Source organism: Zingiber officinale, chromosome 9B (genome assembly GCF_018446385.1).
Source record: "Zingiber officinale cultivar Zhangliang chromosome 9B, Zo_v1.1, whole genome shotgun sequence".
Lineage (NCBI taxonomy): Eukaryota > Viridiplantae > Streptophyta > Magnoliopsida > Zingiberales > Zingiberaceae > Zingiber > Zingiber officinale.
In genome coordinates, this window is record NC_056003.1 from 1,879,363 (window position 1) to 1,898,213 (window position 18,851).

An 18,851-nucleotide genomic window follows, 5' to 3' on the forward strand; every position below is an offset into this window, starting at 1 on the left:
CATTCCCCCAGAATTTTCGTCAAGCATCTCATCACCCTTGACTTGTTTAAACTTTCTGTTTGAGTTCACTCCTCTGGGAGCCCCTACCTCCTTCATTCATGGTCATTATTCCATCCACATGACTCGATCTGGACTATAACTCTGATACCATTTGTTATGACCAAAAGAATTCACACCTCTTCACAATGGTATACTATTTATATACTTTAGGTGTAAACCCTCATAGATTTATCTTTGGGTTCTATCCAAAAGACTTCATTCCAATGTAACTATCTTCCATTTTATAAATTCATGATCTTCTTTGTATATTTCTAATATGCGACTTAATTGTATTCCCAACGGGAGGAATTTATTCCCCAAGGGAATGGATCCGAAGGGAATCAGACCTTATTCTTGAGTGACAATTCTACCATCCAGTATTAGTTCGGCTACACCCATGGGAGTAATATTGTCTTTTTTTTGTTGACATCATATATCTAGTTCATATTATTCCTTTTTTGATAATCTATGTATTCAGCTTTTTGAACTGATTAATTTTGGAGGTGACCGGCCCGACCTCACGGAAATTTCTCATCGGCCACCAAAATAAATCAAGAAGCGCTCACGGAGGCCCATCCATGTAGTCAATGTTCTTAGAGTTATCGTCCCATGAGAGAAAAATCCTTACAGTATATCACAGTTAAGATTCAATCATTAGATGTCTGATTAAGTACTTAGAGGGTCTAACCACAACACAGTAGTTTTAGGGGTGATATTGCTTCATCTCAAATAGTCCAGTATCACTGATCCGACGTTAAAATATAAACAAATAAATTAGGAAAAATATTTTATCAGCACGATGACTTTTACATGAAAAGGTCAAGCATCCAACTAACTCCATTACGAACATTAATACACATGTCCACATTGTCATAATTATTTTCATAAATTAATAGCTATTAAATCTTTATTATTAGAGTTATTTAAAATAAATTTAACTGATTTATTTCATATTATTTAATTTAATATGAAAAATAAACTAGTAGTAGACAAACTCGGTCCAGTTTTTTTTTTTTTGTTGTTAAGCACCACAACATTCGAATTTGTTGTGTTAGGCACATACCCAAGGTATTATATTCCACAATGTATTGGCCCACTAATTCAAAAAATTAAATTCAACTAGGAAAATTCTTAAGACACAAAGTAAAAAAAAAAAGTTTAGAGGTGAGTAAAAATTCAACTAGAGCACAATCAAATTTGATAAAATGACTACGACAGTCGCAAATAACTCGGGCCCAGAAACATATTGTGGAATCCATCCAACTCAACTAATGGAAGCGTGCACGCTATTAGATTTCTTGATCTGGATTTGGTCCAACCTCTCGCAATAAAAGTTCCAACTTAACCATCTCATTATTTGCCCACCGATGTCAGCCCAATTTTCCCAACGCATAATTCCAAATATATTCAAATTCCATAAATTTTATAAATTTCTTTTCCGTTTATATTCTCCTCTTGCAACGTGAGAATCCAAGGCAGGGATTCAAATTTCGAACCCATTACCCTCGGCCCCACCTCTCTCACCCAATCACCGCCCGACTCGTCAGGTCCAACTGTGAGAGGCCGGCTTGAAAGAAAGCGACCCGGCCGTCGACCGAGCGAGTTTTTTTTCCCTTGATTTTTTTTTCTGAACCAATTACTCTTTTGTGCCAGATTTACCCTCAGTGAAAGTCTCAAATGACGTTCCCGTCCCTCCCCCAAAAGCCGCCGCGGCCGTCCGGCGGCCGCACCGAGGCGCGCTGGACCACGGCTCGCTTGTCATCTACGGAACGAATAACCGTCGGCGAGCGCCAACTCACGCAGGGGCGTCATCGTCAATTCACTCGAGTCACGTGGATTCCTGACGGAAAGATGCCTGCGAAGCGCGTGACTCCGAGAAAATATTCTCAGAACAAAAACATATAATTTCTAAAATTGCATTTACGACTCTAATTCCTATTCCATCCCTCTCTAGTCGAGTTAATCACCGAAGTCTGATAATATAGAAAGAAAGACTGCCTTGTTCTTTTTAAATTTTAATCACTTTTTTTTCAGTAATTATTGTAGAGCCATGAGGAAAGGGGGAATTGGAATTTTAATAATTAGGAAACAGCATCACATGAATACGGAAAGGATATGGGGGTTTTTCCCTAAAGATATGGCTAAAAGCTTAAATAAAACAAATTCATTTCCCTTAGTGAGAAAAAGCCCAATGCGTTGGTGTGTCACTCGAAAGATATGGACCATGGGAAGTGCATCATAGTGGATATAGTGTAGCACTTAATTATCACTCAAGATTTTAAAGGTAAAATTAAAATAAATGAAATACTATGAAATTTGGTTCCTCTAGTATAATATTATTATACTGTATATATATTTGTTTTTCAAAAAATGGTAACTTGAAATTAATTTAAAGTTGAGGGAAAAAAAAAAAAGAGGGAGGAAAAGGGTGGATGAATGGGGTTCTCGGGGGGAAGGAAGGGACAGAGCATTTGTTAACAAAGCCATTGAATGACCCCGAGCGCTCGGCTCCTTTTTCTTCCCCTCCTGCACCTGCCTCTCTCCTCTGCAACCCTTCTTCTGCACCTCCTCTTGCGCCTTCTCCTCCCTTCTCGGTTCGAGCATCTCCCACCCTTGGCCTGGCCGTTCAGGTACGACTAAGCGAGGGTAGAATTTCACCTTTAGGTGGAAATGGTGGGAAAGGTGGAACCTTTCATCGATGCCGCCGCCTGGACTTTGGTTTCTCGGTTTATTCTTCTCCTTAATGGTGTGGTTGGGTCGCAGGTTGGGAAGGAAAACTCCATGGAAGCGCTGAAGGCAAGTTTGAGGCAGGAGAGTTCGCATTCGGGACAGCAGCAGCAGTTGTCGACCGAGGAGACAAGTTGGGTTGGGGAAAGGTGGAGTTTTTCCGGCGAGGGGTTCTCCGTTGATGATCTTCTGAACCTAGGTGAGTTCGCGGAGAACGAGGCGGAAGAACCGGAGGTGGACGACGCAGGAAGGGAATTGAAAACCGAAGCTGAAGCGAGGGGAAAGGAAACCGAGAAATCCGGCACGGATTCCTCGCCTTCTTCCTCGGCGTCGGGTCTCACCGTCGAGCTCCAGGCGCCGTTACCGCCGCCGCTTTCGGACATATGTCTCCCTGTGAGTTCCGTTGTGGAGAAAAGAAAGCGAAGTTGCAATTTTAGTGCTTAGACAGTGATTTTCGATTGATTCTGAGGTGTAATTTTGAGTTGTTTCCCGTCTTTAGGGTCGTGATGCTGTTGAAGAACTTGAATGGATGTCCATGATCATGGACGACTCCATCTCGGAGATTCCGCCGCCTTGCTCCTGTGCTCCACCGCTTATTTTGCCGCTGGGAGAGGGCCAAAAGGAAAACCGCCAAGCCGGCGTCTTTGTGTCACAGAGACAAAACTCCCGTCCCTCTTTTGGACCCACCGTCTGTGCCCTCTCCACTGAGGCCATCGTCCCGGTAAAGGCCAAGCGGAGCAATCGCTCCCGTGGTGTCACCGCCGCCTGGTCCATGTCCGGCCCGCTCCCCTTCGCTGACTCGTCCTCCTCCGCCTCCTCGTGCTCCTCGACGTCCTCCTCTCCACCCTGCCTCATATACGACCCCTCCGCCGGCGCCGATGAGGAAAGTTTCCTCCTTTATAATATCCCCTCTCCGCCGCCCCTGCCACCGCCGCTGATCAAGAAGCACAAGCCGAAGAAGCGCGGCCGGAAGCCCAAATTCCTGCCCACCGCCTCCGGCCCCTCCGGCGAGCGGCGGTGCAGTCACTGCGGTGTCCAAAAAACGCCCCAGTGGCGCGCCGGCCCGCTCGGCGCCAAGACGCTCTGCAACGCCTGCGGCGTCCGGTTCAAGTCCGGCCGCCTCCTCCCGGAGTACCGCCCCGCCTGCAGCCCCACCTTCGTCAGCCACATCCACTCCAACAGCCACCGCAAGGTCCTCGAGATGCGCCGCAAGAAGGAGACCGAGGTCCTCACCGCCGCTCTTCCCGTTGCTTCCTTTTGAGCCCGGCACGCCCTCTCCAGTCCACTCGCCGATGGTGCATGTCTACCCTCCGTTTTGGCAGCGGTGTATTGGATTTTGCGGCTTTTTAGGTAGCGTTTTTCTAGGTGCTCTGTCTCTTGTAGCTTGGCTCTTGTTCTTCTCTTCCCCCTCTTTTAGTTTAGGCCATAATTAAGGGAAACTTTCCATTATTTTCGTGTGAGCTTTTACTGAAACAAATAGCGAGCAGCGAGAAAGATCCTTAGGAAGAAGAAGCTGCACTGTGAGTTAGATTTTTAGCAGAAATAGTTCTTGTGCCATCATCATCACTTGTAATATTTTCCAACCTTATACTTAGTCAGGAACAGGCAATCAGGAATCTCGTGATGGACTGCATTTTTCTTTCAAATCAATTGTCTCTCTCTCTTTTTTCTTATTATATTTATTGCGCTGAAACATCTGTTGCTGCAGTGCTGCCAGTGCTGCTCGCTTTGTTTCTCTGTCCAAACTCTCTCATTTCTTTTTTTCTTATTCTTGTTTTGGGGCGTAGAAGAAAGGGTGAGTCAGTCAATGTGTGTGATCTTTATTTCTGTGAATTGGACAGTTGGAAATTGTAGACGCCGACACGCCATTTGCTCCCAACTCCTAACCAATCCTGACCTAACTCCACATGGCCAAAATATCTACCGGTTCTGCCTCTGTAGCTTATAATACTGGCTGGGATTGCATATCTTACAAGCCTATGTATTATATATACTTCTTCCACTTGGCAAAGTTACATTAGGAAGAAGAGAAAGAATTATAAAAATTTTGAAGAATAAGTTGACAATTCCTTTCTTCTGTGTTTATCTAAAGCCTTTCGAGGCATTTTGTAAGGTGATGATAGGATGCATCCATCATTATCTTGCTAAGATGTGTTAGTAATACATATTGATGTTGAAGTGTCAATTGAAAGGAAGAGTTCAAAGTAGTTACTCAGGTCATATTTCTTCAACAGTGAACTTAGATGCTCCTATCTTCAACAGTAAAAATTTTAGTTAGATTGTTTAACTCTATATATATATTTACATTTCATCTAATTGATGAACAATCGTGATCATACCAAACTTGAACTCACTAAAATCAACTACTAGGGTAGCTCATTGTTGGATATCGGTTAGTCGACAACTTTTATAAATCATCATTGTAAGCTTAATTTGGGCAGTACGAAGGTAGATAAAAGTGCATCGACCTTTAGGTGCATGGCAATGGGCAAGCCATGTTCCATGGTGTGGAAGGCAGGCGAGAGTGGGGTCTCACTCAACCACCATCTTCTTCCGGAAAACCCTTCTTCTTATAATCATATAAGTAGACATATACGGATGGAATCAGAGATAGAGACAGGGGATGGCACATCCACTCACAGAGCATGTGATCTCTCTTATCTCAATTCACTGTTTGGTTTAGCTTTATTTTAACCTTTAGTCTCGATGAAGGACTGGATCTTTAAATTTGAACAGGAAGTTTCCACCCGCTCTGCTTGCCGGGCCGCTGACACCTGCCGTGCCTACTCACCAGCCAGCCTCGGCCCCAAGGCTGATATTGACCTCGAGGTGGGAATTTAGGATGTTGCAGGGGGATTTGTATGATGTTGGGAGTGATGAGTGATACAAGAGGTTTCCACGTCAAAGGAGAGAGTCAATGATCTTACTCAAGTGAAGAGTCAAAGGTCAAGAGTGGTCAATCATAGTGTTCTTGCTCAAGTTGTCTAAAGGGATTCAACCTAGTTGCTCCACTTGACTCTACGCTCTGCTCAGCTCTTCTCGACTCTAGGTGCTCAGCTACTCAATTTAGTACCTTATTCATCTCTAGCCAGGCTACCCAACTCTACGCAATCAGCTCTCCTCAACTCTAAAAGCTCAACTCCCCGATTCAGTGTCCTGCTCATCTCCAACGAGCCATCCGATTTTATGCTCTGCTCAGCTCTTCTCGACTTCAGAAGCTCAGCTCCCCAATTCAATATTCTACTCATCTCCAACCAAGCCACCCGACTCTACACTCTGATGGGTCCCAATTGGCTTGGCCAACTCAGCTCAAGGGTTAGCCTCCTTTGGCCTATGCAAGAGGAGCTTCTCAAACTTGGCCCTCTTTAGACTCAGTGGGCCAGACCCTTAGGCCCAATAGGCGTTTATCATGTAATTAAGAGTCATAAATGTTACCCTATGCAGATGGTTAGAAAGCATGAAGCAGTATGATTATATAAGATACAGTACCTACATTGTATAATACAAAATATATATATATATATATATATATATATATATATATATATATATATATGTATATCATGATGAGAAATTTTCTTTCCAATGACACGATAGCCAATTAATGAAGAAAGATTGTTATCTCCGTGGTATTATAAAAGGAGAGCTCATATCTACAAGTCAAGGTATGCACACTGATAGAAAGACACTCTCTTCATCTACTACTATTCATCTTCCTCCCTCGCCAGAGCCAGGACACCCTCTAGCCTTCCTTCTAACACTCCCTCTTCCTTTGTCTCTATTTCCAGCTTGATGAGGTCTTCCAGTGTTCAACCTTCTATAGTGCTCAATGATCAAGTCAACCTCGAAGACAACTTATTGGTGGCTCATCTATTGACGATCTCAGGCAGGATCAAATTAGTATCATCTGTGGAAGCATATACCTGAACTGAGATGTAAAGATGGATGATACTAAAAGACATGTTGTCATCAATATGAAGCAACAAGATCTCAACCTACTTGTAGCAGCCAAGGTACAAGAAGCAATGCAGAAGCAACAAATGGTGAACCCCTCACCTTCAATGATTCCCGCAACGTCCACTGTGGGACTTCAAGTGCCCGACATGAGGCCAAAGTCACTACAACCGATGGAGTTCCATCATCCCTTGATTCAAACTCTTGCATAAGTATTAATGAGGCATGATCGATCTCTAGAGTCTTCAACGGGAGAGACGCCTCCTTGGGATCCTCTTCGAGGCAAAGACTCGGCTACCCGCCGCTCAAAAGATTCTTCGGGTACTCCTTTTTCTTGGAGTATTCTTGAAAACCAACTACCCTACCACTTCTAACCACTCCAAATCGGAGAGTACACTGGGGCAACCGATCCGAAAGATCACCTAAGCAAATTTGAAAAATACAGCTTTGTTACATCAGTATACTGATGCATCAATGTCAAATGTTCTTGACAGCACTTTTCGTGTAGTGTCCGAAACCACTTAATTAATTAAGAAAATTTATTGGATTAAATTAGAATTAGAATTTATTTAATTAAGAAGATTTATTAGATTAATTGTAATTTAATTAGATTTGGAATTTAATTAATTAAGGATATTTATTTGATTAATTATAATTTAATTAGAATTCATATTTAATTAAGAATTTATAAATTTAAATAGATGAATTTAATTAGGATTAATTAAGTTAACCTATAATTATCGAATTTAGATTAATCAAATTAAGAAATTAATAGGATATATTATATAAAATATATAATTAAACAAGAATAAAAAAATATAAGATTAATATATTATGTAGGTAACATGTAATATATATAGTGTAAATAATGATTAAGAAATTATAATACTATAATATATGAATTATATATCTATATTATATATAAGGATATCTATATAAAATTATATTAAATTAGCGACTTAGTCTTCGTATAAAAATCTATATAATCATGGATATATATATAGGATATAGGAGGTTTGATTCAATATCAAATTAATGACTAATATAAATTAAATAATATAATATGTTAATTATTATGTATACATGTGGCAAAAGGCGATTCGCTCGCCCCCAGCGCCCCCGCCAACCCATCCCTAGGCGAACACGGAGGAGGTAAATCACGGGTGGCTATTAGCCATTAGTGCAAATGGCCAAGACATGGGGAGGTTATGCTCGGTCACGCCGAGTTTCGACCCCAATACCTCATGTGACAACACCCCATGCCTTAACCATCGTACCGCCCCGAGGGAATAATTATTATGTATACATGATATATATATGGAAATATATAATTTTATTCAATATCAAATCAATGACTTGTTATTAAGAATTAATTATATATATATACACACATGAATATGATATCCTGCGCGACATAGGTAGTGGTGGCATGTTTTTTATTCTGAAGAACAAATAAAAGATGTATATTTTGCAAATACTAAAGATATGGATGAAGACAAAAATAATAATGAAGAAGATGGAAACATAGGTCATTCTATAAATATATTTGATCCAAGAGTTTGGGATAACCTTAATACAAAAATGAGGGATTTACTCATTGAAAAATACCCAATTAGAGAGGTTAATTTTGAATACCCTCATGATGAATTTGGTAAATATTTTTCCTCAGAGCATTATAATAGAGTGCTTCCAAACAAAACCAATCATGGAAGAAAATGACTAGTTTATTCAAAAGAGTTGGATAACATATTTTATTTCTGTTGTAAGCTTTTAAAAATATTGCAATCGCGAAGTCAATTAGCAAAAGAGGGATCTAGGGATTGGAAACATCTAAGTGAGAAACTTAGAGAACACGAACAATATCGTGAACATCTTTGCTAATTTAAGATCCATGGAGTTACAGGTGAAATTGAGGAAAAATGAAACAATTGACAAAGAACTACATGAATAGATTAAAAATGAAATATACCATTGGAGAGGGGTTTTGACAAGAATTATAGCAGTGGTAAAATGTTTGGCTAAAAACATCCTAGCATTCCGTGAAAATAATGAAAACTTAAGATGGTTCCAAAGGTAATTTCTTGGGCTTGATTGAGATGATTGCTGAGTCTGATCCTATAATGCGAGAACATCTTCAGATCATTAAAGGAAAATAAATTTATCATCATTATCCCATTAATAAAATTCAAATGATTTGATAACAAATATGCCATTAAAAGTGAAAAGTTTAATCATTGAAAAGATCAAGAAAGCAAAGTATTATTCGATGATACTTGATTGTACTCCTGATACAAGTCATAAGGAACAAATGACTTTAATACTACAGTGTGTTAATGTGTCATGTATTCTTGTAAAAATTGAGGAGTACTTTATAAAATTTCTGAATGTTGGAAACATGAGTGGATTGAGTCTTTTCAATGAATTGTGTAATGCATTACACTCTCTTGGCCTTGATATTGATAATATTATAGGATAAGGTTATAATAATAGCTCTAATATGAAAGGAAAATACTAAGGCGTTCAGAAAAGATTGTTTGATATAAAGCCGAGAACCTTTTACATGCCATGTGGTAGTCATTGTCTTAATTTGGTGATTTGTGATATGGCAAATTTGGTGTTAAAGCAAAATATTTTTTTTGGAGCATGTCAATGCATGTATACAGTGTTCTCCAATTCTACAAAATGTTGGAGTATTTTACTTGATTGTTTGGATAATTTGACACTTAAGTCATTGTGCACCACTAGACGGGAAAGTCATATCGAAAGTGTCAAAGTCATTACATCATAAGTTGGGCAAATCAGAAAAGCTTTACTTAAGGTAGTTGATTTAACTGATGATGCAAGATTATCATGGGATGTTAGATTGTTAACAACACATGAACTTAGCAGCTTTGAATTTTTGTTAAGCTTGGTAATTTGGTATGATATTCTCTACAACATACACTCGGTCAGTAAATTCTTACAATATGAAATGATGTGAATTGATGTTGCGGTGAAACAATTGAAAGAGCTTGTTTCTTTTTTTTTTTGAGAATTATAGGGAAAAAGGATTTGCATCAGCCATAAATTCTGCTAAAGAAATTGCTTCCAATATAGGAGTTGACCCTGTATTTCCTGAGCGATGACAAACTTCTAGAAAAGATAATTTGATGAGATTGCTAATACTGAAAGAGAATCACAAAAAATTAAAGAATGTTTTAGGACTGATTATTTTCTTGTTGTGGTAGATATTGCTCTTATGGAGTTGAGGAGTAGGTTTGAACAATTGAATACTTTTGAAGAGATGTTTAGATTCTTGTTCGATGTAGAATTGTTAGTGGCATTGGATGAAGATGGTTTGAGAAAATATTGTGTGAATCTTGAATCTACTTTAAAAAAGGATGATCTCTCTAATATTGATGCCTATGATCTACTTTTAGAATTACGAATGTTGCAAGAGATGCTACCCCTAAAAGCATATGACACAAATAAATCTTGGACGACCATTAAAATTTAGAGTTTGCATTGAAAATGGATATTTTCCCTATGGGCGTGGTTGTCTATCAAATTTTATTGACTATTTCTTTGACTGTAGCATCAGCTAAAATGAGCTTTTCAAAGTTAAAATTATTGAAATTTTATTTGAGAACTATAATAAGTAAAGAGAGATTGAATGACTTAGCGATCTTTTGCATGGAAAAATACATATTGGAGGATATCTCATGTGATGATATAATTGATGACTGCTTCAAAAAATGCAAGAAGTGTACATTTTAAGTAATATTGATTGTTGAATAACTTATTTTGAGAAATCATGTAAAATGTTCTCTAATATATAGTTTCTTCAATTATATATTTTGATTTACGTTGATTATGATATTTAATTAATTTTTTAATATATATTTGATTTTTCAACTTAATGCAAGAGGGAGACCCCAAATGGCCAAATCTATAGTTTTGCTCCCAACCTAATTTTTCTCAGGGTCGTCCCTAGATACAGGACATGCATACCATGATGGAATATTCTTTTACTATGACATGACAGTTAATTAATGAAGGAAGAATACTATTAAAAGAGAATTATTTAACAAACTAAATCAAAATTAGGATGAAGTAATTATTAGAATATATCAATTAACTAATTTTTTTTATTACTTTGTCAATTGACAAAGTATGTAATTCCTCTATATATATTGTATATCTCATGGATAAATAAATCAAGAAGTTTGTTTTATTATCTCTTATCTCTCGTCTAGTTATCTTTACATGATATCAGAGCCTTTATTCTTCTTTTTCACCACGTCAACACCACCGCCTCTTATTCCTCCAGCCTCTTCTCGAGATGTCGACCATCGCCTCTTCTTCCTCCAGCCTCTACTCTATCCATATTCTCGATTTGGACCTCCATGTCTTCTTCTCCATCTCCGTCAATGCTTCCGTCGAAGAGAAATTCCAGATTCACATCCAGTGCCGCCATTGAACTCCTTTCTCCATTGAATTTTTTTCCCCTTCTCTCTTCCGTGTTTATCCCTTTATAAAATCTTTTATCTAAAATCTCTTTTTTTTCTCTTTATTAATCTGCTTCTAATCCCTCTTATTTTCTTATTTTCTTTTATCTTTAAAAGCCCTCATCTTTTCATTCCCACCTTAAAAATTATCCTTTCAACTGCTAGCCGCTCTCCTTCCCATGCCTTTGTTCCTTTTTTTATTTTATTTATGATGTCAGATAATCAATAACATCATGACCAAAGGCAAAGTTCAGAACTATATCAAACTTGTCACATCATTGGACATACTGGAAATAAATATTCTAGAAGATTTGATTGGTCATATACTCAAAGTAATGTCAAATTTATCTCAGAATTGGACATATTGGTGTTCAATGTCCTAGACAATTTGACTCAAATTTCATTGGTGGTCCTATGGTTTCAAGATAACCAACTATTTCACAAGTATATCCTAAAACACTCTCATCTATGCCTACTCATGGTAAACCCCCAGAGTTTTCATCTACTGAATGGTATATTGACACTAGAGCAACTCATCATGTCACATTAGATTATAATATCCTTACAAACGTAATATCGTATTATGGCTCAGATACGGTTTAAGTAGGCGATAGTTCAGATTTACAAATTGTTAATCTTAGAAACACATATATATTCATTTATCCAATCGTACTTTTTAAATACGTAATATCTTTTATGTTCCATCTATTACTAAAAATTTACTCTCTATATGTCAATTTTATTTTGATAATAAAGTCATTTTTTAGTTTTATCCTAATCATTATCTTATAAATGATAGAGGAACAAATACTATTAGTTTTATAGGAGAATAAAAAATGACCTCTACTATTTTCAAAGTTCTTCAATCAAAGCTTTTGTTGGTGAACACACAAATATACCAGCTTGGTATGCTTAACTTGGTCATCCTTCTCTTCACATTGTTTAGTCAATCATCAATAGGTATAATTTATCTACTCATTTATCTCCTCTCCATCTCATTCATGTAGGGTCTGCATGGAATTTAAAAGTCATAAGTTACATATCTCTTCATCCGATAATATTTCTAATTTCCCGCTTGAAATAATTTATTCAAATGTTTGGAGTCTTGCAACTATTTTGTCTAACCAAGGTTTTCAATATTATATTACCTTCATTGACCAATTTAGTAAATATACTTGGTTTTATCCTATGAGAAGAAAATATGATTTATTAGATATATTCTATAATTTTTAAAATCAAGTTGAACGATATTTTAATCAAAAAATACTCTCTTTTCATTCTAATTGGGGAGGTGAATATCAAGCTCTTCATCGTCATCTTGTCTCTTGTGGAATTGTTTATCGAATCTCTTGTTCTCACACTCCAAAATAAAATGGCTCTGTTGAGAGAAAACATAGACATATAGTTGAAGTTGCCTTAACTCTTTTTATCATGCATCAGTTCCGCATAAATTTGGGATGAAGTTGTTAGCACTGTCGTATATCTCATAAATCGACTTTAGACTCCATTGCTCAATCATAAGTGTCCTTTTGAAAAACTTTATAATTAAACTCCTTATTACACTTTACTTTGAATTTTTAGTTACGCATACTATCCATGGTTACGTCCCTACTTTGAACATAAACTTGACTCTCGTTCACTACAATGTATTTTCCTTTGTTATAGCAATTTGCACCATGATTATCGTTGATGAGTCTCTATTCCCTTTTTCTGTAGTTTCTTCGATCTCTCCTCCAGATACAAGTGACACCTTCTTGATGCCACCTAATATTGTCAGAAGTGATGGTATCCTAGGTCCTACTCCGGAGCTCTCTAATAACTCTCATATACCATCAAAATCACCTCAAGTTGTTGATTCAATCTCTGAAGCCTCATCAGTCGAAGATAATACAAGTCTATCATCAAAATCGCCATGTCAGTCTACTTTTTTGTCGCCATCAATAAGTGATTTAGATGATAATTCTCCTCGTCGCATGCTTCCCTTAAGTGGCATATATGCACAATGTTCACCGATGACAACTAGACATCCCCTTCCACGAGCTCTAGTGGTCTCCTCAAAATCTATTGAACTAACTTGTTTTACACAAGTGAGCAAGGATCCAAATTAGTGTAGTGCAATGGCTACAAAATTTGATACACTTCTTCTCAATGGAACATGGAGCCTAGTTCCGCGCACTCCTTCCATGAATGTTGTGAACTCTAAATGAGCATTTCATCTTAAGCATCGAGCTGATAGTTCTCTTGAACGACGACTTGTAGCCAAAGGATTTAGTTAGTAACCAGGTATTAACTTCAATAACACTTTTAGCTTAGTCATCAAAATTACATCTGTCAGACTATTTTTATCGATAGCTATTAGTTTTAATTGGTGTATACGATAATTAGAAATTCCAAATGTGTTTCTCCATGGTCATCTTGAGGAAACTGTATTTATGGAGAATCCACCTGAGTTCATTTATTCACAATTTCCATCTCATAATTACCAATTCAAGAAATCCTTATATGGCCTTCGACGAGCTCCTCATGCATGGTTTCATCGATTATCTAATTAGTTACAAGCTCAAGGATTTTCTGGATCAAAGACTGACTCCTTTCTATTCCACAAATATAATGATTGATCTATGATATTTTTTCTTATTTATGTGGATGACATCCTAATAATCGATAAAATCACAAGGGTATCATAACTTTATTAAATCTTCTCAATCAAGAATTTCCTTCTTGAGATTTAGGTATTGCTCATTTTTTTCTTGGTATTGAACTTATTCCATATGGGGAAGGATATCTTCTCTCTCAGAGTAAATACATTGCTGGACTTCTCCAAAGAGTCAAAATAGATAAAGCACATCTAGTCTCTACACCAATTGTCATAAACAACTCTAAAGTTTCATCCTCTCCTGCTCTCTCTGATTCATAGATTTATTGAAGTATTGTTGGAGCTTTACAATATATCACTATCACACACCCTGATATGATCTTTACAGTAAATCGTGTTTGTTAATTCATGCATACTCTAACTCAACAAAATTGGGATAATATAAAAAAAAAATACTTCGGTATTTCAAAGGTACTATTCTACATGGTCTTCTTTTATATCGTCAATCGTCTTGAAATTTACATGTCTATAGTAATGTGGATTGGGCAAGTTCTCCTTAAGATAGACGCTCTACTTGTAACGACCCGGCCCTCTTGGCCCATTTGGCGACCCTCGGATCGTCGACCGTCGGCCCTTATGTCGTCGGCCCATTTGGCGACCTCTCATGTCGTCGACCGACGACCCTTGGCCGTGCCGTTACTCACTAGAACTTTCCACCCCTGGCAGTGGATTTTTGCCTCCCCCGGGATTCGAACTCTAAACCTCCAGGCTTATGTATTAGAGTTTATGAATCCTGGTAACCAAGTGAGCTCACCATGTTGTTGTAACGACCCGGCCCTCTTGGCCCATTTGGCGACCCTCGGGTCGTCGACCGTCGGCCCTTATGTCGTCGGCCCATTTGGCGACCTCTCATGTCGTCGACCGACGACCCTTGGCCGTGCCGTTACTCACTAGGACTTTCCACCCCTGGCCAGTGGATTTTTGCCTCCCCTAGGATTCGAACTCTAAACCTCCAGGCTTAAGTATTAGAATTTATGAATCCTGGTAACCAAGTGAGATCCGCCCAAGAGGTCAAAGGGCCGGGTCATTACAATAAAAGGCGCCTTTTTATTGTAACGACCCGACCCTTTTTGGCCTCTTAGGCGGCCCTTGTGGCGGCCCAACTGGCGGCCCTTATGTCGTCGGCCAATTTGGCGACCTCTCATGTCGTCGACCGACGACCCTTTGGTCGTGCCGTTACTCACTAGGACTTTCCACCCCTGGCCAGCGGATTTTTGCCTCCCCTAGGATTCGAACTCTAAACCTCCAGGCTTAAGTACTAGAGTTTATGAATCCTGGTAACCAAGTGAGATCAGCCAGTTGGGCCGCCACAAGGGCCGCCCAAGAGGCCAAAAAGGGTCGGGTCGTTACAATAAAAAGGCGCCTTTTAGTGTAACGACCCGACCCTTTGACCTCTTGGGCGGCCCTTGCGGCGGCCCACTGACGACCCTTATGTCTTCGGCCCATTTGGCGACCTCTCATGTCGTCGACCGACGAGTTGGTACTGAGTAACGGCACGGCCAAAGGGTCGTCGGTCGACGACATGAGAGGTCGCCAAATGGGCCGAAGACATAAGGGTCGTCAGTGGGCCGCCGCAAGGGCCGCCCAAGAGGTCAAAGGGTCGGGTCGTTACACTACTAGTGGATAGACAATATTTCTTGGATGAAATCTTATCTCATGGAATTCGAAAAAGCAACCTATGGTATCTCGTTCAAGCACTGAGTCATGCAAAATATAAAACTATAGCAAATACAACGTCTGAAATTATTTGGCTTCAATTACGTCTCCCTGAACTTCATCTTGCATCAAATATTATACCAAAAAATTGGTGTGATAATATTGGAGCAACATATCTCACAACAAATCCAATTATTATGCTCTTACAAAACATGTGAAAATTGATTTTCATTTTGTTCGAGAGCATGAAACGACTCAACAATTATCGATTTCTTATATTTTTTATAGATGATCAAATTGTTGATATCTTTACCGAGCTATTATCTAAACAACATTTCAACAAGTTAGCAAGAAAATTAAACATCAGAGATCTCCTGTTGAATTTGTCGGAAAGTAAAAGAAAATTATTCAACAAACCAAATCAAGATTAGGGTATAGTAATTATTACAATAAATCAATTAGCTAATTTACTTTTATTACTTTGTCAATTGACTAAGTATGTAATGTATATATATATATATATATTTTGTATATTTTATGGACAAATAAATCAAGAAATTTGTTTTATTATCTTTTCTCTCTCGTCTAGTTATCTTTACAACTATCTCCATAGTATTATAAAAGGAGTTTGTATCTACGGACCAAGATATGCACACTGAAAGAAAGACATTCTCTTCGTCTACTACTATTTATCTTTCTCATCCGTCAAGACTAACTTGAGTATCAGAGTGGTTGAGCCAGGGTACAACTGGTTTTTCTTCTAACACTCCCTCTTTAATTCCTTTGTCTATATTCCCAGCTTGGCGAGGTCTCCCGGCATTCAACCTTCTACCACGCTTAACGATCAAGTCAACATTCAATGGCTCACCGGGGCTCATCCGTCGATGATCTCAGACAGATCAATATAATTTTGTGCTAATTATGGTAAATACATAGACTCCGGTGCAGTTGCTACACGTCAGTGGTGTCGATTGGGACATTGTCACCGACGGACACCGGCCGTGGGAATACCGGAGGGTGGTGATGCAGAACAGAGATCCAGGGACGGAGCCGGCGAGCTCAAGGGCTTCTGGTGGAAGTCGACGTACGACAAGGTAGGAACAATCCCACTTGAAGTATTTATTTTTCCCTGAATGTTTAATCTCCCCCCTTCTACTTTACTTTATTACGGATTATTCTTTGAATGTTGATGCTGCGGTTAAACTTAAAGAGAGGCAGCTAAAAGCTTCAGGAATTGTTGGATGCTTTTATTTGCTTTCGGGCTGACTTTTGCTTTGCACAAGAAGTTCTTTGTAACCTTGACCCTTGAATTAACGTCAAAAATTTTGGACTAGAAAGTGTGAGAATTTAATCCTCGACATTATTAAGTTAGCCACGTTAATCTCTCCTATCTTAGCCTTTCCTATGGGATAAACATTGAATTAGTCTTCCTATTTTAATTCCTATTTTAATGGGATAAGTAGTGGAATAAGTCTTGTTTTGTGGTGTATTTAAAGAGGCCTTCGAAGCTATAATTGATATTCCATAACAGTAAAGATTTTCTTACGTTTTTTCACTGTGCGTTTCTTTGAGTGCTGTGTGTTTCTTTTGAGAACAGAAGTGAGGCAACTTCTTCTTTCGTTGTTTTATTTTTTGTTCGCTGCATCCTGCTGCTACTCACCGATTCTGAGCCAACACTTGGTATCAGAGCGTTGGTAGTATAAGACATCCAAGAATCTACGATTCCATAAAATGTCGAGCATCCCAGTAAAGGAGAACGGCGGAGTGCCATTTCCCTATTCGATGCTAAGTCCTCACAATTATACTGTGTGGGCAATAAAGACAGAGGCGATCCTTGATACCCAGGGAGTCTGGGAGGCGGTGGAGCCAGCGGAAGGAGCCCAGGTGGATGCAAAGAAGGACAAAAAGGCACGTGCATACATCCTGCAGTGTGTCCCCGAAGACATCCTTCTCCAGATCGCAACAAAGAAGACGGCGAAGGAAGTCTGGGACAGCCTCAAGACGAGGTATCTTGGTAGTGATCGGGTGAAGAAGGCACGTGTACAAACATTGAAGAGCGAGTTTGACGCTCTCCGGATGAAAGAAACCGAAACGATTGATGAGTTTGCTGGCAAACTCAGTGCCCTAAGCAGCAAGTTCTCCACCCTTGGTGCCACGCTTGAAGATTCCTCGTTGGTAAAAAAATTGCTCGATTCTGTCCCTGATAAATTCTTTCCTATTGTTGCTGGTATTGAGCAATTCTACGACCTTGAGTCTATACCATTTGAGGAGGCTATAGGACGACTGAAGGCGTACGAAGAACGAACGCTACGACTACGCAGCAACACCAATGGCACTGAAGGTGAGCTCCTATTAACTCATGCCGAATGGCAAATGCGACAGAAGGGGAGCAACGTGGACACTTCGTCAGGAGGAAAGGGGCGTGGGTCCAGCAGCCCTAGTCGTGGCAAATGGCGTGGACGTGGGCGAGGGCGCGGTCGTGGTCGTGGTATGCAACGCCAAGACAGTGCAAGAGGGACTAGCGGCAACAACAGTGGCACTCGAGACAAGAGACATATAAAATGTTTCAATTGCGAGAAAATGGGGCATTATGCATCCGAATGCTACAACAAGCGGCGTGATGATGAGGCTCACCTCACTTGTGCCACCGATGAAGAGCCGGCACTGATGATGACCGTGTCCCACGAGGAGTCTGACGCTAGGCGTGAGCGGCAGGATACCATTCTACTCAGTGAAGAGAGGTTGCTACCGGAGATGTACCGAGGCGTTAAGAAAGAAGATAAGGACGTCTGGTACCTTGACAATGGTGCCAGCAACCACATGACTGGCCATCGTGAGAAATTTCAAAAGCTGGATGAAACCATCACCGGGAGGGTGAGGTTTGGCGATGGATCAACCATTGAGATCATGGGCAAGGGAACGGTTGTGTTCGAATGCAAGAACGACGATCAGAAGGCTCTCCACGAGGTATACTACATTCCGAGATTTTGTAGTAATATCATAAGTCTTGGTCAATTGACAGAAACTGGGAACTAGGTGCACATGGAAGGAGATGCCATGAAGATAATTGATAGAAGCGGGAAGCTCTTGATGCTGGTAAAGTGAACGCAAAATCGCTTGTACAAGATAACCTTGAAGACATTCAAGCAAATCTGTCTCCTAGCAAGCCTAGAAGATCCGACCTGGTTATGGCATGCAAGGCTTGGGCATGTCAATTTCCATGACTTGAAGCTATTGGGGGAGAAGAAGTTGGCGGTTGATGTGCCACTATTGCCTCAGCCGAACAAGCTTTGCGAGGTATGTGTGGTCGCTAAACATGGAAGGTCGCCATT

The 18,851-nt window shown here is 39.5% G+C and overlaps 1 protein-coding gene across 1 annotated transcript; it reads left to right on the plus strand.

Moving 5' to 3' along the window:
- Window positions 1-2,456: 2,456 nt before the first annotated feature.
- On the plus strand, window positions 2,457-4,442 carry LOC122025056 (GATA transcription factor 5-like). The gene is made up of 3 exons (XM_042583810.1): window positions 2,457-2,669; window positions 2,803-3,159; window positions 3,266-4,442. Exons 1-3 carry the CDS (start codon window positions 2,472-2,474, stop codon window positions 4,025-4,027), a joined length of 1,317 nt encoding a protein of 438 aa, XP_042439744.1. The 5' UTR covers window positions 2,457-2,471; the 3' UTR covers window positions 4,028-4,442.
- The last annotated feature ends 14,409 nt before the right edge of the window (window positions 4,443-18,851 follow it).